Source organism: Gorilla gorilla, chromosome 23 (genome assembly GCF_029281585.2).
Source record: "Gorilla gorilla gorilla isolate KB3781 chromosome 23, NHGRI_mGorGor1-v2.1_pri, whole genome shotgun sequence".
Taxonomy (NCBI): domain Eukaryota; kingdom Metazoa; phylum Chordata; class Mammalia; order Primates; family Hominidae; genus Gorilla; species Gorilla gorilla.
The window spans coordinates 30,608,769-30,630,128 of NC_086018.1; the positions used below are offsets into that span (position 1 = coordinate 30,608,769).

Consider the following 21,360-nt stretch of genomic DNA (forward strand, 5'->3'; position numbering starts at 1 on the left):
AGGCACTGAGCTATGTGCTTGACATATATAATGTCTCTTAATCCTCACAACCAGCTTACGAAGCTCATACAATTATTACTATGTTCATTTTACATGAGAAGAAACTAAAGTGGAGGAGGCAACTTATCTAAGGTCTCACAACTATTAGGTGGTGTGACCTAGATTCAAATAAACACCCTTAGCCACCATAATAACAATCTGCTTCCAAAGACGGAGACATATGGCTGCATTTAGAAAAAAAACCTTAAAAATTGCTAAAAACTGAATAATAAGGCAAACATGTCATTGTCAAAAGGAGAAAATAGTTCCAAAGTATGACAAAGCATTAATGGTTTTCGAATGTGAGATGTTCTTACAAATTAATAAAAGGACAACCATCTCAACAGAAAATGGCAAAAGTTTTCTGGGGTTAGATAAATCTGGGAATTTCTACTTACTTTTCCGTTCTTGTACCCCAACAATGTATATGACCAAATTTATGACTCTAAGAAGTTCTGCGCTAAAAGCTTACTTTAATGCAGAGTTTTCCAAACCTATATGACAAAAATAGATTTTGGCATCCTGAGTAATTACAATTCTTCAGAACATGCTTTGAAACATGTTGAACTCTATTATCACCACGGCTTCCTCTGGTTTCTAGTCTGGTAAAATCTCCAAAAAAGGAAATGAAGTTAGTTTTGTGCAATGTTTCTCAACCTTGATACTCCAGTAGTCCCTTCTTATCTGTGGTTTCGGTTACCCACGGTCAACTGCGGTCCAAATACATTAAATGGAAAATTCCAGAAATAAACAATTCCTAGGTTTTAAAGTGCGCACCATCCTGGGTAGCGTGATGAAATCTTGCACCACCCAGCTCCACTCTGCCCAGGACGTGAATCATCACTGCGTCCAGCACGTCCATGCTGTATATGCCACCCACCCGTTTGCCACTTAGGAGCCATCTCAGTTACTGGATCCATTATCACGGAATGTTCAAGTAACTGTTATTCTACTTCATAGTGGCCCCCAAAGTTCAAGGGCACTGTGCCTAATTTATAAATTAAACTTTATCATAGGTATGTAGAGGAATAATGATTCAGAACTATCAGTGGTTTCAGGAATCCACTGGGGGTCTTGGAATGTATCCCCAGCAGATAAGTGGGATCGACTGTATTGACATTTTGGGGCAGTACAATTCTTTGTCATGGGAAGCTGTCTTATGTACTGTGGATGTTTAGCAGCATCCCTGGCTTCTACCTGGTAGATATCAGTACTACCCCCTCACCGTCCCCAAGTTATAACAAATAAAATTGCCTCCAGACACATCCAAATGCCTCCTGCCAGGGGGCAGATCATTTTTCTCCCAACCACTTGTCTAACCTGACTGACTTCTAAGGAACTTATAGTATCCCCATGAATACGGACCACTGTCTAAGCACTCCCAAAATGGCACAGAGTTTCACCATATTTTGATTTCTGTTTCTCATGATGTCCACTATTTTTTTGTTTTAATACAAGGGGGTAATTGTTCCATCTCTTGTCTTCTAGTCTTTTTTATTTTTTAGGATTTCTTAAATTTCCAGGCACACCCAATCACATGCAGTTCCCCTGATGCCAGGTTTCCTCTTACTAGTTGAATATTCTCCTTTCCCGGGCATGCTCTTAATCACCAGTGCCAACAAAGGCCATGCACTTGTCTTTCTAAATCAAGCCTCAATTCTCCTAGGATGCCTTTTCCAACTAGGTGGAATTAAGTTCTTTCCTCTAAGCCTCATACCCTCTGCACAGCCTTCTACCAGGCCCCCAACAACACATTATGCATATTTACGCGACCATCTCTCCAATTCCTTGAGGACAGGGACTGGGTCCTGTTGATTTTCCAATTCTCAGCATAGAGTAGGCACCACAAGTATAAAAGAACAAAGGAGTGAAGTATAATTTGGGATAGGCCAGCAATTGCATCCGTGGGGGCCTGGGTAGATTTCAAGCAACCCTGAGCTCATTGACAGCCTCCTTACCAGCTTTCTTCTAGGAACGTTCTCTTTGCTTGTCTCCAGGAGGACAATCTTCACTCCCAAGAGAAGGTAAATGTACCACAGGTACCAGCTTTGTTTTTCTCTCTCTCTGCTATGAACATGACATCATTTGCTTCATCAACTTGGTCCAGACTGTTACTGCAAGTTTTCTCATTCCAAACATAAGGAGAAAAGTCCTTTTCCCTTGATCTCAGCATTTTTGCAAACCTCAGTTTATTCTGGTCTGTGTCTTTTTTTTTTTTTTAATCCTTGGAGTGCACCCTCCTTTCCATGTTTTGGGAGGCCCTTCTGGACCTGAGTTTCTCATCTCTTTATTTCCTTCTTTTTATGTCCTGTTGGGGATTATTTTAAGCTTTAAGCACAGAGTTTAATTCTTGGGAATGCTTTGGCTTTACCAGAGCTGTCCAAGATAGTGGAAATGGGTGGAGAGAAAGATACAGGTCAGAGAAACATTAACAAGGGGCAATTGACAAGACTTGGAGACCATTTGGACATGGAGGAGGGGGAGATGACTCCCAGGTTTCTGTTTTGAGGCAACTGAATGACTGGTGGTTCCTGCTGCAGAGATGGAGGTCACAGGAGGAAGTGGAGGAGGAGAAGGAGGGAGGTGAGGGTGTCTGGGAAGATGCTGAGCCTGGTCTGGGATGTTTAGGCTCTGAGGTTTCCATGGGAGACAAAGTAGAGATGTAGAGGACATAACTGGATATAAGAGCCTGATGCTCTGGGAAGGAAAAAGGTGACTCGGGAGTCTGTTGGCATGCAGATGGCAGCTGAAGCTGAGGTAGTTGACAAGAGCACTCAGGGATCGTGTGCAGATGGAATAGCCACGGTTAGGGATGATGCAGGAAGAAAAGTTCTTGAAGGAGAACAAGAAGGAGTGGCAAGAGACAGAGAGGAGGAAAGCCAGGAGAGAAGCATGCACCAGAGGCCACTATAAGGAGAGTTTGGGACAGAAGGATGGCCAGCCACTGTAAATGATAGACAGAGGTGGATTCCAATAAGGACAGAAAAGTGCCTGCTGAATTAGCAACAGAGGATCATTGGAGACCACTGAGAGGACAGCTTTAGTGGAGTGGAGGGGGCTGGAGCCATATGCAGGGATGGAAGAGGCAGCGGGAGACAAGGGAATTGGGGGGCAGACATAGGATGATGGTTAAAGAGGGGTTCGTTCATTCATCCACCCAAGCAAGAAGTGGGGCAGGGGGCCTCCTGTGTACCGGGTGCCACTCAGGGCTCTGGGATACAGCAGTGGAAAACCAGGCAGAACTTCCTGCCCTCAAGGTGTGTACTTTCTAGAGAGATATACTCTGAAGGGAGGACTCTTTTTAAAAGATAGTTACTAGAATTATCTTTCGACTGATGAGGAAACCAAGAGAAGTTAGATGGTAACTCACCCAAGTTTATGAAGATGTCCAAGCTATGGGTCATGCCCTGATCTGCCTGACCCATTCCTTTTGTTTTGATTTTTCTTTTCTTTCTTTCTTTTTTTTTTTTGACTGAATTTCACTCTTGTTGCCCAGGCTGGAGTGCAATGGCATGATCTCCGCTAACCGCAACCTCCACCTTCCAGGTTCCAGCGATTCTCTTGCCGCAGCTTTCCAAGTAGCTGGAATTACAGGCATGCGCAACCATGCCTGGCTAATTTTTGTATTTTTAGTAGAGACGGGGTTTCTCCAGGTTGGTCAGGCTGGTCTCTAACTCCCAACCTCAGGTGATCCACCCTCTTTGGCCTCCCAAAGTTCTGGGATTATAGGCGTGAGCCACCACGCCCAGCCGACCCATTCCTTTTTAGGCTGCCTGAAGGGAGTGGAGTTTAGCCATACAGAAGGTATAACAGGGTGGGGAAAACTATAGATGTGAGGTGAAGAATTATTCACGTCTGGGTGGGCCTACTCAAAGAAAGGTGTCTACTTGGCCTCACATTGTTTAACTCCAGCTGTACTTTATGTTGGGCATTGTGTCTGGGCTCAAGTCCCCTCCAATGTGAGTGGCAGGTACTGAGATCCACATGTTCCCACTTGTTTCTGAGCCAGAGGCTTGAAAGGCAAACTGTGGGAGACCCCGAGTGCCCCCTTTCCTGTGGGACTCTGATGCACATGGTTTGACTGGTGCTAAACTATCTCTACATCCCATTGCTGAGGCCAAGTACACTGATCCAAGCAAGGTTCCATGGGATTAGGTACAGAGGTGCTGGACAAAAAGAGGGTCTTTATCCTTTGGGGATGGTGAGCTTAGGGACCAGGTTGGGTGGCTCACAGCCATTTTGACTGTCTGAAGAAAATGCCAAGTAGAGATGAACAGAGCCAAGAGATAAAGAGGGAGATCAAGCTCTATTTCATTTGAACTCCTGGATCCAGCTCTGCTGGAATCTACCAAGAACTATCTCAGACGTCCTAATATCTTGAACATTTTGACACTTGCAACTGAAGGAGTCTGACCAATATAGTTTGTCAGGATGTTATTTGTGTCTGTGTGAGATATATTATTGACTTTTGCAGTTAACTGACTCTGGGGGCTTCTTCCATGAAGCCAGATGTGTTTGCCATTTTCTAGGTGTCAGCAGCCCTACAGTGATTGATATGGTTTGCATTTGGGTCCCCACCCAAATCTCATGTCAAACTGTAATCCCCCATGTTGGAAGAGGAGCCTGGTGGGAGGTGATTGGATCATGGGGGCAGATTTTCTCCTTGCTGTTCTTGTAATAGTGAGTGAGTTCTCACGAGATCTGGTTGTTTAAAAGTGTGTAGCACTTTGGCCAGGTGTGGTGGCTCACGCCTATAATCCCAACACTGTGGGAGGCCGTGACGGGTGGATCACTTGAGGTCAGGAGTTTGAGACCAGCCTGGCCAACATGGTGAAACCCAGTCTCTATTAAAAATACAAAAATTAGCCAGGTATTGTGGCACGCACCTGTAGTCCCACCTACTTGGGAGGCTGAGGCATGAGAATCACTTTAACCTGGGAGGTGGAGGTTGTAGTGAGCCGAGATCACACTATTGCACTCCAGCCTGGGTGACAGAGCGAGGCTCTGTCTCAAAAACAAAATAAAGTGTGTAGCACCTCCCCTTTCTCTCTCTTCCTCCTGCTCCAGGCATGTAAGACAGGCCGCCTTCCCTTTCGCCTTCTGACACAGTTGTAAGTTTCCTGAGGCCTCCCCAGCCATGCTTCCCATACAGCCTGTGGAGCCACAGCCATTAAACCTCTTTTCTTTAAAATTACCCAGTTTCAGGTATTTCTTTATAGCAGCGTGAGAATGGACTAATAAAGAGATGAGTAAGACATGGGCTTACAACATGGCTGTGGAGATGATGACAGCAACCCCTTACAAGATAATTACGCTCAATAAAATGCTCTACATCTCTTTCTCTTCAGTTGCAATCATAGAGAATGATTAGTTAGCAATTCCAGGTAGGATTTGGCAAGGATGGACTGAACTGGAGAGATGTTCTGTGCACCAGGAGCTCTGAGGAAGGTGGGCCGGGAGGGGAAGGAGATGTACTATGGATTCTTTTTAACACTCTGTTCTGGGTGCCTGTGCTAAGGGGTTGATGGGTGACAGAGGGAGAGAGGAACAGGTAGTCTGGGGAATCTCTGGGTGTGTCCACTGTGAGTAGAAGGGCTGTTTCTCATACCTTTCCCATTCCAGCGTGGGCATGTCCCAGCTTGACTACCACAGGGAAGTGTGGAGCTGTGACCTGAAAGAGACAAGAAGAAGTCACTCTTAACATCTCAGAGCATTGCCGCCAAGGCTCTGGGTGCTGCTTGTTCCATAGAAAGATCCATTCATTTCATATGGTTGGGAATCCCCACAAGAATGCTTTGACAGATGGTCACCCAGCCATGGCCCAAACACCCTCAATGTCAGTGCTTTTGGCTTTCAAAGGAAGCTCTGAGCTCTTAAGACCAGCTTGTCTGGGGCACCCATCAATCTGCAGAGACAATGGAGTGGGACAAACCAACTGGTTTCCAGTCTTGGCTTTACCGCTGTGCAACTTCAGGCAAGTCATTGCATTGACCCATGCCTCAGTTTCTTCATCTGTCAAATGAAGATGATAATAATAGTATCCCATGGGGTTGCTGTGAGGATTGAGTTATTACATGTGTGGCACTCAGTGAATGGAAGCTTAATTATTCCTGGCATACTCCTGTCTTACATTATTCTCTCTTTTTTTTTTTTTTTGAGATGAATCTTGCTCTTGTTGCCCAGGCTGGAGTGCAATGGTGCGATCTCAGCTCACTGCAACCTTTGCCTCCAGGGTTCAAGTGATTCTCCTGCCTCAGCCTCCCAAGTAGCTGGGATTACAGGTGCCTGCCACCATGGCCGGCTAATTTTTGTATTTCTAGTAGAGATGGGGTTTCACCATGTTGGCCAGGCTGGTCTTGAACTCCTGACCTCAGGGGATCCGCCCGCCTCTGCCTCCTGAAGTGCTGGGGTTACAGGTGTGAGCCACCGCGCCTGGCCCATTATTCTTTCAAATAACACTTCAACCACCTGAAAACTTTCATTACTTCCCTTAAGCCTCCCCAGGCCACCATACGAGGCTGCTTAATAATAGCGGCCGTGTCTGCCTCTGGCACAAGCATTTATCGACTGTACCACATAGGCTCCGTGCTGAGCGACTGCTTTGCGTCACCTCCCTTAGGAAGCCACACTTGAGGACAGCAGCCTTGCCGGGTTGGTTCCCTGCTGCACCCCCAGCTCCTAGAACATGGCCTGATCCAGGGAAGGTGCTCGATACTGAATCTGTCCTTCAATCAGGCCCCTCAGCAAGACCTAGGAGGCATGCATGCTTCTCCCTCTGACACAAGTGAGACAGTTGGGCTGGAAAGATTGTATATACTTCCTCACACACACCATCACTTAACCAGGGAGCTAGGAAGCCAGGACTCAGGCCTGAGCTTTGCTTTCCCCCTTTCATGCTGTTCATGCGTTTTTTGAGAGTGTTTTCTTGATTTCTAGAAGTACATTTTGCATTGCTTGAGGGCAAAGGTTATCCCTCCTAGTTATGTACTAATAACATAACTTCCTTCCATGTGGACCATTCCCAACTGGGGGCCATCCTGACCCCTTCTCCTCGGCTGTCCATGGACAGCACTGTCTGTCCTCTTACGCTGTGGGCACCGAAGGAACCCAGCCTTGCCCTCTTGATGTCTCTTGCCTGGTCTGTCCTGTAGTAGCTGCTGAGCCTCTGCAGAAGGCCGCCTGCGCATCACAAAGCCATTCTGTGGCCCTCATCTCATTTTACCCCCCAACACTGGCCTTAGAAGGCAACCAGGGAAAGTATTTTAATCACCATTTTACAGATGAGAAAATTGAGACTCAAGTGAGTTGCTGGGAAGGGGTGGAGCTGGGACTTGAACTTCGGTCTGTCAGACTCCCAGCTTGAGTTGAACAGTTCCCTTTTAGTCTAGCACAAGAGTGGCCTGCAGTAGACTTTAAATAATTTTTTTTTGAGACAGAGTCTCACTCTGTCGCTCAGGCTGAAGTGCAGTGGCACGATCTTGGCCCACTGCAATCTCTGCCTCCTGGGTTCAAGCGATTCTTCTGCCTCAGCCTCCCAAATAGCAGGAATTACAGGCATGTGCCACCAGGCCTGGCTAATTTTTGTATTTTTAGTAGAGACGGGGTTTCGCCATGTTGGTCAGGCTGATTTTGAACTCCTGACCTCAGGTGATCCGCCTGCCTCAGCCTCCCAAAGTGCTAGGATTCCAGCCCCGGAAACCACTGCGCCCAGCCATAATTTTTTTTTCCTTGATTTCAGGCTAAAATTTACCATACCCTGGTGTCTATGGTGAATACATACATGTTAAAAAAACAGCAACATTTGATTTTGATTCCAAAAGCAATAAGTACTCACTATAAAAACTTTGCAAAATATGATAAGATTAATTGAAAGAACCTCATCAGTTACCTTATTGATTGATATATATATCAATTACCTTAAGTATAAAGAAGTCAATAAAAATCATCCTCAGACTGCTAACAGTTTTGGTTTATTATCTGCTGCTCTTTTAAAAAAATCTATATTGAGGTTTTCCCTTGATTTGTTCTGTTTTTACAAAATTGGGAGTATAGTGGATATCCAATCTTGGTTCTTGCTCTTTCCACTTAATATTATGTGATGAGAATACTCCTGGTGGTTATTACTTGTTAACTTAATAATAATTATGAAATATTTCACATATGGAAAAAGCCTTAAAGAGCAATACTACAGACATCAGCTTGCTTAAGAAATAAAACATTGCTTAGACAGCTGAAGCCCCTGATGTACTTTTTTTTTTTTTTTTTTTTTTGAGGCAGAGTCTCGCTTTGTCGCCCAGGCTGGAGTGCAGTGGTGCGATCTCGGCTCAGTGCAAGCTCCGCCTCCCGGGTTCACGCCATTCTCCTGCCTCAGCCTCCCGAGTAGGTGGGACTACAGGTGCCTGCCACCACGCCCGGCTAATTTTTTGTATTTTTAGTACAGATGGGGTTTCACTGTGTTAGCCAGGATGGTCTTGATCTCCTGACCTCGTGATCCGCCCGCCTCAGCCTCCCAAAGTGCTGGGATTACAGGCGTGAGCCACTGCGCCAGAAGTCAAGTTTATGTGTCTTGACTCTCCATCAAGCACTCTCTCCATCAAGGCACACTTTTCTGGGAATCATATGCATATCTGGGGTGTAATAAATGCTTCCCCCCCCATGATAGTGATCAATAAAATAATATCAAATCAATTCCGTGGGCACGACTGAATGAGAATTATGTGGCTAGTTCTGTGTCTTCTGCTGGTTGGGGCACACCGAAGGTTGAGACAAGATTTCTGCCCTCAGAGGATTTATTATCTGCTTGGACCCATGGGCTGTACAATGAAAGAGCAGAGTGAGGCAGCATGGCAGGAAGCTGTGGGGTACGTCACGGTCATGTGCAAGTCTCCAGAGCAGAGCCCAACATTTTTGGCACCAGGGACCAGTTTTGTGGAAGCGAATTTTTACACGAACTAGAGGGGGATGAGGGGATGGTTTTAGGATGATTCCAGAGCATTGCATTTATTGTGCATTTTATTTCTATTATTATTACCTTGTAATACATGATGAAATAATTACACAACTCACCATAATGTAGGATTAGTGGGAGCTCTGAGCTTGTTTTCTTGCAACTAGACAGTCCCATTTGGGGGTGATGGGAGACAGTGACAGATCATCAGGCATTAGATTTACATAACGAGAGTGCAACCTACATCCCTCGAATGCGCAATTCACAACAGGGTTAGTACTCCTATGAGAATCTAATGCTGCCTCTGATCTGACAGGAGATGGGGCTCAGGCGGTCGTGCGAGTGATGCAGAGTGGCTGTAAATACAGATGAAGCCTCACTCACTTACCCACGGCTCACCTTCTGCGGTGCAGCTCTGTTTCTAACAGGCCATGGACCTGTACTGGTCTGTGGCCCAGAGGTGGGGGACCCCTGCTCCAGAGGAAATGAGGCTCTGACCAGGGTTCTGAAGGATGAGCAGGTTGTGGGTGGGTGGATAGAAGGCACAGAGTTCCCCAAGGGTGAATGGTGCAGACCACCACGGTCTTCCTGTGGGGCATGTTTAGATTCTTCATGAGCTCTAATAAACAAAGACCCATAGGGAGGAAGGATTTATTTTATGCCACTTAATATGATTTTTTTTTTTTTTTTTGAGACGGAGTCTTGCTCTATCTGCCAGGCTGAAGTGCAGTGGCATGATCTCGGCTCACTGCAACGTCTGTCTCCTGGGCTCAAGCAATTCTCCTGCCTCAGACTTCCGAGTAGCTGGTATTATAGGCTGTGCCACCATGCCTGGCTAATTTTTGTATTTTCAGTAGAGACCGGGTTTCACTATGTTGGCCAGGCTGGTCTCGAACTCCTGACCTCAGGTAATCCACCCACCTCGGCCTGCCAAAGTTCTGGGATAACAGGTGTGAGCCACCCCTCCCGGCCACTTAATATGATTTGATCTGCAATAAATTTATTTTGCAGGTGATTGCTGAACAGAATTGTATATTTGAACGGCATGTCCTTCTCCAGGGTTCTTAAATGAAATTGGAGGAATGTGTTCATTGTTAGAAATTGTGGAGTAGGTGCTGTATCTGTATTTAGAGAACACAGAAAGTCAATCTAGCAAAATCTGTGAATGTTTAAGTAAGACATTTCACAGAAAACATTTCAGAATTCATCCAAAGCAATGGATTTTCCTGATACTAGGGGAAATTTTCCTTTGCCTTTTTTTTTTTTTTTTTTTTTTTTTTTGAGATGGAGTCTTGCTCTGTCGCCCAGGCTGGAGTGCAGTGGTGCGATCTCGGCTCACTGCAAGCTCCGCCTCCTGGGTTCACGCCATTCTCCTGCCTCAGCCTCCCAAGTAGCTGGGACTACAGGCACCCGCCACCATGCCCGGCTAATTTTTTGTATTTTTAGTAGAGACAGGGTTTCACCGTGTTAGCCAGAATGGTCTGGATCTCCTAATCTCGTGATCCACCTGCCTTGGCCTCCCAAAGTGCTGGGATTACAGGCGTGAGCCACTGCGCCCGGCCTCCTTTGCCATTTTTTACTTTGACTTGTGGGAAACAGCATTCTTTTTAGAACCACGTATGGGCTGGCGAGACTCCGGGCTAGTGCTGAGGACACAGAAGAGGTAATTTGGGGCCAGATTATTGGGGGCCTTTGAAACCAAAGAGGGGAGTTCAGGTTGCTTGGATGGACAGTGAGGAAGCAAGATAGTTCTGGAACCGGGGAGTGACCTGCCAGCTGTGGGCAGGATGGATTTGTGCTAGCGGTGACTGAAGGGCCAGGGGCCAGTTTGGAATTCATTCTAAAGACACTAAATGCCACTGGTTGGGCCTGGACTGGGAAGAGATGGTAGAGGGAGTGGGAGCACTCCCGGAGCTTTTCTTTTCTTTTTTCTTTTTTTTGTGACACTTCTTTATTGAAATAATAGTATTAAAATGACCAGAGAAATTCAAGACAAAAATTGTCTACAATCTCATCGTCTAACCAAATCAGTGTTTGTATTGGTCCACATTACCTTATAATTTTTATATGTCCAATAAAACCCCCAGGGTACTTTACAACAATTTTAGAGGTAGAATTTTGCATCTATCTTCTCACTTAATAGTATACCATAAGTGTTTTCTTATTTTTGCTACAGATGTTTTTATTTTCTTCTGTCTTCCCCTACTCCCCTTCTCCAGACCAGGTAACTAATCTCACCTCCCCAGTGTGTCTGGGGTGTATTCCTCCCCATCCCTCACCACGTGCAATCTTTGCAAACATGTATGCACGGATATGGCTGAGGCTGATGTTTGTATTTTTGAAAATAGCTCTTATCTCTTAACGTCACACCATATACACCCCTCCTCCCATGTCAATAAAGATAGTTCTATCCCGATAGTTTTTTGTTTTGTTTTGTTTTGTTTTGTTTTGTTTGTTTTTGGAGACAGAGTCTCGCTCTGTTGCCAGGCTGGAGTGCAGTGACACGATCTCAGCTCGCTGCAACCTCCAAATCCCTGGTTCAAGTGATTCTCCTGCCTCAGCCTCCTGAGTAGCTGGGATTACAGGCACGAGCCACCATGCCCAGCTAATTTTTGTATTTTTAGTAGAGATGTGGTTTCACCATGTTGGCCAGGATGGTCTTCACCTCCTGACCTTGTGATCCGCTTGCCTTGGCCTCCCAAAGTGCTGGGATTACAGGCATCAGCCACTGCGCCCAGCCAATCCTGATAGTTTTAATAATAGCTGCACCATCTACACATGCACTGGTTTCCTATTAATAGACATTTGTGTTATTCATTCTCTCTGTCTCTCTCTTTCCCTCTCTCTCTCTGCTACTATAAACGAGACTTCATTAAACATCTTTGTACACATGTCCTGATGAGCTAGTGTTTTAATTCCTCCAGGCCAGGCCAGGAGATTTTCAAAGGGAGAACCAGCAGAATTTGGAGACATTCTTTTTTTTTTGAGATGGAGTCTCGCTCTGTCACCCAGGCTTCTATTTCTAAAGTCAGTTGTTAGAGCTCAAGAAATGAAACTGGATGCCATGGCATTGCATACGGGGTGAATCAGCCACCATATTACCTCCAGGCTAAAAGTGACTGTATTTATTGTCATGTAAGAAGGGCCAGGAATGGGACCAGGCACTTTATGGATGGTAGCATCCTTTTCCTCCCCCATGTTATAGATAAGAAAACACAGTGCTGGCCGGGCGCGGTGGCTCACGCCTGTAATCCCAGCACTTTGGGAGGCCAAGGTGGGCGGATCACAAGGTCAGGAGATGGAGACAATCCTAGCTAACATGGTGAAATCCCGTCTCTACTAAAAATACAAAAAAAAAAAAAAATAGCCAGGTGTGGTGGCGGGCACCTGTAGTCCCAGCTACTAGGGAGGCTGAGGCAGGAGAATGGCGTCAATCCGGGAGGTAGAGCTTTCAGTGAGCCGAGATCGTGCCACTGCACTCCAGCCTGGGCTGGAGCAAGACTCCGTCTCAAAAAAAAGGAAAAAAAAAAAAAAAAAGAAAGAAAGAAAACACAGCCCTTTGCCCGAAGCCAGACAGTGAAGGCGGTGCTGCTGCCCTGTGGCCACCCCACTTCCCAAGCTGTTCAAATGGGTGTCGAAGGCCATTCCCACTTCTACCCCTTTGCAACATGCAAGCCCCTCCCCAAACACAGACAGGTCACAGAGGACAAAAAACATCTTGCCGGCTATTTTCTCTCTTCCCTTCCCAACAATAGCTTTATTTAGTTCCCCTGGGGATGCTGAGGTCTGCATCAGCCTCTCACAGGCTCCCTGTCCCTCTCACATGCCCCGGGCACTCCAGAGTGCAGCACTGCCCAGTGGCGTAAGAGGCCTGACATCCTGTCAGAAGGGGCAGACCGATTTTGGAAAACAGAGATCCCCACCCAGATAAGGGCTTTATTCAAAAGAACCCAAGGAAACCAAAATACTCGGGGTAGCCCAGTGCCTATGCTGGGTGTTCCCTTGGGAGGATTAGAGATGGGAGTGGAAGCCCAGGTCAGCCTAGTCACAGCCGCATCCTCAATCCACAGAGTCAGAGAAACAGGACTTTAGAGTGGCCCGGACAGCCTCCCACCAAAGGAGGCAACTCCTCCTATGTTCTTGACTCTGAAGATTTAAGTAGGCAGAGTCTGGTCCTATGTAAGCGATGGGAAAATCAAGATCGAGAAGAATCTGGAGGAAGAAATCAAGGACTGAAGTCTGGGAAGACTTCCAGGAGGAGCTGGCCTCCATTTCCTACCTCCAAGGCTCTGCCTGATCCAGCTCTCCCCCATGTCTTCTGTTTCATCTCATGTGTCTCCCTCCTCCTCCTCAGCCCAACCCCTAACTCCCAGTTACAGCCTACTGACCTTTCAATTCTTTACTGAATGTGCCGCACTCCCTCCAGCCACGGTCTTTGCATAAGCTGTTCCCTGTTTCCCTGAGATACCCTCCCTCACACTCTTTTCTAGGCCAATCCCGTCTCATACTCACGTCTCTGCTGAAATTCTGTCCCTGAAAAGCCCTCCCTGGCCACTGGTCTCCAGTAGGCACTTCCTGTTATCTTCTCTATCTCACTCTGAGAGTTCTCCTTTCCTAGCTCTAGACACCATTTAGAATTATACATTCATGACTGGGTGCGGTGGCTCATGCCTGTAACCCCAGCACTTTGGGAGGCCGAGGCGGGCGGATCACGAGGTCAGGAGATCGAGACCATCCCGGCTAACACGGTGAAACCCCATCTCTACTAAAAATACAAAAAAATTAGCCGGGCGTGGTGGCGGTTGCCTGTAGTCCCAGCTACTCAGGAGGCTGAGGCGGGAGAATGGTGTGAACCCGGGAGGTGGAGCTTGCAGTGAGCCGAGATAGCACCACTGCACTCCAGCCTGGGCGATAGAGCGAGACTCCATCTCAGAAAAAAAAAAAAAAAAGAATTATACATTCATCTTTTTTTTTTAAACTGTTTCTCCACTCCCCATAGGTGGTCTGAGGACAGGAACTTTGCTTGTTTTGTTTACCACTGCGTCTCTAGACTCTCCACAAGGCCCGGCAGACAGTAAGCGCGTTTGTTGAATGCGTATTAGACAAAGTCTCCCACAACAAGCGGGAGAAGTCATATGCGAACAGGCAGAGTCAGGAGGAATGTAGTGATTCGAGTGGAAGGTTTGTTGGGGATGCAGCCAGAATTAGGGCGGAGAGATCAGGAATGGCAAGCTTGGGAGGGGCCTGGCACCAGAGGTAGGAGTTTGAACTGTGTTTCATGGCTACCAGGCAGCCGTCGAGGGTTTGGATGCAGTGGGGTAGACACCTGTAGAGCAGGCTTTAGGAAGAGTTCTCTGGAGGCTGTGAACAACAGCTCATATCTCTTGAGCCCTTAGTGTGTACCAGGCATGGGGCTAAGCACTTTACATATATCACCCCACGTAAGCCTCTTGATACTTCTTCTATGAGGTAGCTCCTATCTTTATTCCATTTTACATACATGGAAATAAAGGCAAAGAGAGGTGAAGTTTTTGGCCTAAGATCACTCAGCAAGAAAGTGGAAGAGCTAGGATTCAGCCAGAGCCACCCGCCCCTGCTCCCTCCTGCATGGTGCCACCTCTGGACAACTATGATCATCCAGCGCTTCCCCTGCACCCAGAACTGGAGCACGTGGGTGGAGGCCAGCAGACCTGTTAGGACAAGACTGGCTGCAGTCATCACTGGGCAGGGCAGGGCAAGGTGGCAGCAGCATGAACATGGGTAGAAGGACACCAGTTCACTTCTGGCTCCCACATTTACAGTTGTGAGCCCTTGGGTAAGTCACCGACCACTCTGTGACTCAGTTTCCTCATGCCCCAAATAGGAAGATCACTTGAATCCCACCAGATTGATGGGAGGAATGGACATTATAATAGATTTTGGTCACTGAGGAGTTGGTCACTGGATGGTTGTTGCTAGTGGAGGGGCGCAAATGAACTTAGAGGATGCCCAGGGCCTGGCTGGCCTGGAGTAGGACGGCCCTTGCTCTCATCTCCTCCACATCTATGATCTCAGGGGCACGGCAGCAAGTGGGGGCTGTGGGATGTCAAAGGCTGATCTGTTATTCCTTGGAAGCAGGAAGGGAAGGGAAGGGGAAGGAAGCCTGAGGCCTAGGTTGTGAGCAGGGAGCACGTTACAAAGCCTTTGACACAAATGGGGCAGCCCGGAAATGGGGTTTGTGGTAGACATTTAAGATAGACTCATTCAACAGAAAGCACAGGAGCACTCCCACGGCTGCTTCATAAAGCTTAACCTTGCTGTGTAGCATCTGACAGACTCTCCTTGGAATTTTAAGCACGGCACATAGAGACACTCCCGTCAGGAGGAGGAGCACAGACAAGATGACCTTTGCAACTCTTCTGTAATTCTGCCATGTTGTGACAAATCTACAAAATGCCATTTAGAGGAGTGAAATGTGGAAACGCAAATATGTTAAGACAAAACTTCACGGCTTATGGGGCTCTGTGTGGTCTGACCCCTGCCTTCTGCTCCAAACCCATCTTACCCACACTCCCCCATCAGCCTCTCTGTCCCAGGCTCAGTGGCTTTCTCCCCAGCCTGGATACTAGTATACTAGTGCTGTCCCCTCTGGCCACAGGGGCTTTGCATATGCTGTTTTTATTGCCTGCAGTGAAGTCCCTCTCTGCTCCTCTTCATTCAGCCAACTCTTTATTTTTTATTTTTTATTTTTTTAAATGTTTAAATAAGTCTTTATTTTAAAAATAATTATTTATTTATTTATTTTTATTATACTTTAAGTTTTAGGGTACATGTGCACAACGTGCAGGTTTGTTACATGTGTATACATGTGCCATGTTGGTGTGCTGCACCCATTAACTCGTCATTTAACATTAGGTATATCTCCTAATGCTGTCCCTCCCCGCCTCCCCCCACCCCACAACAGGCCCCGGTGTGTGATGTTCCCCTTCCTGTGTCCATGTCTGCATGCTTCAGAAGTCAGCTCCAACATCACCTCCCCAAGCAGCTGGCTTGCATCTCCCTGCCTATGTCACAGCCTGCTCATCTGTTCTTCCTTCTTAGCCATTTCAAATGGATCTGTGTGATTGTTGAGGAATGTCTGACTCCAAGAGAAGCGGTGGGGCAGTGTCTGTGGCTGCTCAACATTGAACCCTCAGGCCTCTCCTGAATGACAGACCTGCCTCCTGATCCCGGCCGCCAGGTGCTGCTGCAGAACTTGCAACTCAACATTTCCAAACAACTGCATGAATTCCCATCAAAAATGTTCTCTTCTCTTCCTGTACCCCAACCTCAGTCAACGCTGCCACCATCCACCCAGGTGCCCAAGATAGAGATCCTGCCTGCCTTCTTCATCCTTATACCTGTCCTGACCCTGGTCAGGCACACAGGAGGGCCCAGGAGATGTTTGCAGAGTGAGGTCTGTGGTCTCCCTGCCCAGCCTCGAGCTCTCTGGCCTTCTAATCCCACCTCTGAACTCCCTGCATCACCTCCTTCCACCTTAAGTCTGTCTTGGAAAAATACCGGTAGCATATTCAGAAAAATGAAACGAAATCTGCCCTACCAAAAAACAAATATTCCATTCTCTTACATTTCCTGTTTCCCTGAGAAACTGAATAGTCAAAAATAAACAAACTGATAGGATGGCGATATTTGTCTGCTTTTCTTGTTCTTGCCTGTGTGATGTTTATAGCATAGAACAGGTTCAGTCTCCCATGAGGATCCTCCCGGGTGACACTCACCATGCAGACAACATCTCCAGCAAACTGTGGCTCTGGGGAGGGTCCGACTGATCCTGAATGACTGGGAAGTGAAGACCACCCTGAGTCACGTGGACACATGCAGCTGCGGGATCACAGACCCTCTGGGCTTATGCTATAATTTACTTTTTTTTGACAGTCTTGTTCCAGCTGCATCTGTAGATGGGGAAAAGCACCCCTTTCCAAGTCAGATGACCCTTTTAAAAAAAGTATTTATTTTTGAGATGGAGTCTCGCTCTGTCACCCAGGCTGGAGTGCAGTGGTGTGATCTCGGCTCACTGCAACCTCCGCCTCCTGGGTTCAAGCGATTCCCCCACCTCAGCCTCCTGAGTAGCTGGGATTACAGGCATGTGCCACCACGCCCAGCTAATTTTTTTGTATGTTTAGTAGAGGTGGGGTTTCGCCATATTGGCCAGTGTGGTCTCGAACTCCTGACCTCAAATGATCCACCCGCTTCGGCTTCCCAAAGTGTTGGGATTACAGGTGTGAGCCACCGTGCCCAGCCCATGTCAGATGATCCTTAATATGGGAATTACTGTTCTTCTTAGTTACTTCAGAAAATAGTTGAATAACAATTACTTCAGTGTCCACATTTGTTTGCTTCAGCTGATGTTCACACATTTAATGTCTTAAGATTAAAGATAAATGTAAACTTTTGTTTAAAAGTACTGTTGTCTTGGTATTGCATAGAAGAAATATTGTTTGCTTGGGGCTGTAGGCAAAGGCATTTCATCTGGTTCAGAGAAACTATTTGTGCAGTGCCATGAAATTAGCTGGAAGAGAGAAGATAGGCTTTGAAGCCAGGCAGACTTGCGTTTAAATATCATTAGCATCGGTTCCTATGGGGATACCCTTGGCAAGTTTCTTAGCCTTTCCAGTCTCAGCTGCTTTATCTATAAATGGGAATAAGCACACCCGAAACCGACGTTGTTGTGAAGATTTGAGTTTTCATGTAAAATACATGTTATAGGTATCTGGATCCTAGCCAGAAACTCTTTGGGGATAATTTAAACTGATAGGCAGTTAAAATCAGTACAACTCCCCCTCCTTCAAATTAGTACTTGATACAGTGATGGCCATTGCCCTTTTTTTCTTCTTCTTCTTTTTTTTTTTAAGTTTTCCTTTTTGTACTATTTATTGTAAAAATATCTGCTTTGAATTTATTTTTAAAGTTATTAAATCGGGCCGGGCCCGGTGGCTCACACCTGTAATCCCAGCACTTTGGGAGGCCGAGGCGGGTGGATCACGAGGTCAGGAGATCGAGACCATCCTGGCTAACACGGTGAAACCCCGTCTCTACTAAAAATACAAAAAATTAGCTGGACGTGGTGGCAGGTGCCTGTAGTCCTAGTTACTCGGGAGGCTGAGGGAGGAGAATGGCGTGAATCCGGGAGGCGGAGCTTTCAGTGAGCCGAGATGGTGCCACTACTCCAGCCTGGGCGACAGAGTGAGACTCTGTCTCAATAAATGAATGAATAAATAAATAAAATAAAATAATCATTACATTGAATAATGAGTTTGTCTGATATTCCTTATATAAATAATGATTCTATGTATTTATTTACCTGTGCAGAAATATACCTAAACTCTAGTGATGACATCCTGCCTGGTGTTTTGTTTTTTTAAGAGACAGGGTCTTTCTCTGTTGCCCAGGCTGGAGTACAGTGGCGTGATCGTAGCTCACTGTAATCTCAAACTCCTGTACTCAAGTAATCCTTCTGCCTCAGCCTCTCCAGTAACTGGGACTACAAGCGTGTGCCACCATGCCCAGCTAATTAAAAAATAAATAAATAAAAGTGTTTTTGGAGGAGACAGGGTCTCGCTTTGTTGCCCAGGCTGGACTCAAACTCCTAGCCTAAAGCAACCCTCCCACCTCAGCCTCTCAAAGTACTGGGATTACAGGTGTGAGCCACTGCACTTGATCTCTGCCTGGTTTTTATCCTGTAAATCTTGCATAACCTTTTTATGTAATTCAGTGAAATCTGACCCACTATAGCTGCAGAGATGGTGCCTGAATTTTTAAACTGTTTAAAGCTGTTATTTTACAACTTTATTGAGATACAATTCACATACCATAAAATTCACCCTTTTAGAAATGTGAAGGAAACTAGTCATAAAAGAATGTACAATTCAGACCAGGTGTGGTGGCTCACGCCTGTAATCCCAGCACTTTGGGAGGCCGAGGCAGGCAGATGACAAGGTCAGGAGCTTGAGACCAGCCTGGGCAATATGGTGAAACCCCGTCTCTACTAAAAATACAAAAATTAGCTGGGTGTGGTGGTGGGCACCTGTAATCCCAGCTACTCAGGAGGCTGAGGCAGAAGAATCGCTTGAACCCGGGAGGCAGAGGTTGCAGTGAGCCGAGATTGCACCGCTGCACTCCAGCCTGGGCAACAGATCAAGATTCTGTCCCCCCGCCCCCCAAAAAAAGAAATGTACAGTTCAGTGCTTGTAGGTTATTCACAGAGTTGTGCAGCCATCAACACTACCTATTTTTAGAACGTTTTCATCACTCAAAAAGAAACCCGGTACACAGTACCAGTCCTTCCCCGTTTCCCTGGAGCCCCTTCCAGCCTCTGATGACCAATGCTCTACTTTCTGTCTCTACAGATTTCCCTATTCTGGACATTTCAGACACATGGACTCACACAATATGTGGCCTTTTGTGACTAGTTTCCTTCACTTTGTATGTGTGTTTTTGTTTTGTTTTGTTTTGTTTTGTTTTGAGACAACGTTTCGCTCTTGTTGCCCAGGCTGAAGTGCAATCACGCAATCTTGGCTCACCGCAACCTCCCCCTCCAGAGTTCAAGCAATTCTCCTGCCTCAGCCTCCCAAGTAGGTGGGATTACAGGCGCATGCCACCACGCCTGGCTAATTTTGTGTTTTCAGTAGAGACGGGTTTTCTCCATGTTGGTCAGGCTGGTCTGGAACTCTCGATCTCAGGTAATACACCCACTTCAGCCTCCCAAAGTGCTGGGATTATAGGCATGAGCCACCGCATCCAGCCACTTTGTTTTGAAGGTTCATCCATGTTGTAACATTTATCAGTGCTTCATTCTTTTTATTGCCACACAGTATTCTGTTGTATGGATGGTGTCTGACGTTTAATTATATTTTGGAATGAACTGGATATGTATTTCCAGTGATTGCAGACCATGAAGACAAATGAATGTCTAGCAAATCTCAAGAATATGGGTAATACTTTGGCAACGCCCTGGATCAGAAGTGATTTCTATACTTAACTGGGCAGCTCATGAATTTTTAACATTTGGGAAGAAGGAGGGTTTTTACAAGTGAACCAACACTAGCTTGCAGGGTCTTGCATCCTGTGTGAAACCTTTTCCGCCTCATCCACTGTTGTATCTTTGGCCATTTGAGAGCAGAGGGCTTCAGCTAGACTTTTTTTTTTTTTTTTTTTTGGCGGGGTGGGGATGGAGTCTCGCCCTGTTGCCCAGGCTGGAGTGCAATGGCACGATCTCGGCTCACTGCAACCTCTGCCTCCCAGATTCAGATGATTCTCCTGCCTCAGTCCCCCGAGTAGCTGGGATTACAGTCATGCACCACCATGCCTGGCTAATTTTTGTACTTTTAGTAGAGGTGGAGATTCACTATGTTGGCCAGGCTGGTCTCGAACTCCTGACCTCGTGATCTGCCCGCCTCGCCCTCCCAAAGTGCTGCGATTACAGGCTTGAGCCACCGCACCCAGCTGAGCTAGATCTTTTGTACAATTATTGGGGTGAGCAAGATCTCTGCTTCTGGCTTATTCTTACTTTGTCATCCCATGAGCCAGGTGATAAACAGAAGGGCTAAGAAGGAAGAATGTTCAGGATGCTGTGACGTGATAAGAAACATGCATTTAATCTGTGCTTCCAGTTCCTGAGACAGAGCTCCTAAAAGCCTTGTAATTTCCTGAGTGACAGGGGTGCTGGGAGCATCTTTTGTTCTAATGAGGCCACTCTTGGTGGGCTCCTGGATAGCTTCAGGATGGGGGCTGGTCACCAGATGGAGGCTTGAATCTTTCAGTCCCACCCTTCATCCTCTGGGAAGGAGAGACGGGATAGAGATTGAACTATTAATTCTTCATGCCTATGTGATGAGGTTTCCATAAAAATCCCTCAACTACAGAACTGGAGAGCTTCCGGGTTGCTGAAAACCTCCGTGCGCTAGGAGGGTGGTGTGCCCCAACTCCATGGTGATAGAAGCTCCTGTCCTTGGGACCCTTCTGGATTTTGCCCTATGTTCCTCTTCATCTGACTGTTCTTTATATCCTTTCTCACATCTCTTATAATAAACCAATAAATATAAGTAAAGTGTCTCCTGAATTATGTGAGCAGTTATAGCAAATTATCAAATATGAGTAGGGACTTATGGGAACTCCAACTCCAACTCCAACCAGTCAGATAAAAGTGTGGGTACCATGGGCACCCAAATTTGCAACTGGCTTCTGAAGTGGGGGACAGTCTTGTGGGACTGAGCCCTTAACCGGTGGGATCTATGCTAACTCCAGGTAGTTAGTGTCGGAATTGAATTCAATTGCAGGACACTCAGTTGGTATCCACAGAGAACTGGATAATTGCTTGGTATGGAAAACCCACATAT

General features: G+C 46.5%; 1 protein-coding gene across 8 annotated transcripts in view; it reads right to left on the bottom strand.

Moving 5' to 3' along the window:
- Positions 1-21,360, bottom strand: part of SYN3 (synapsin III) — a 553,389-nt gene that overhangs the window by 85,967 nt on the left and 446,062 nt on the right. For all 8 annotated transcript variants that reach the window (XM_031005415.3, XM_019018272.4, XM_019018273.4 and 5 more), the window contains exon 7: positions 5,648-5,710. In XM_031005415.3, coding sequence (XP_030861275.1) covers positions 5,648-5,710 — 63 coding nt within the window. The remainder of the gene's footprint in view (positions 1-5,647; positions 5,711-21,360) is intronic.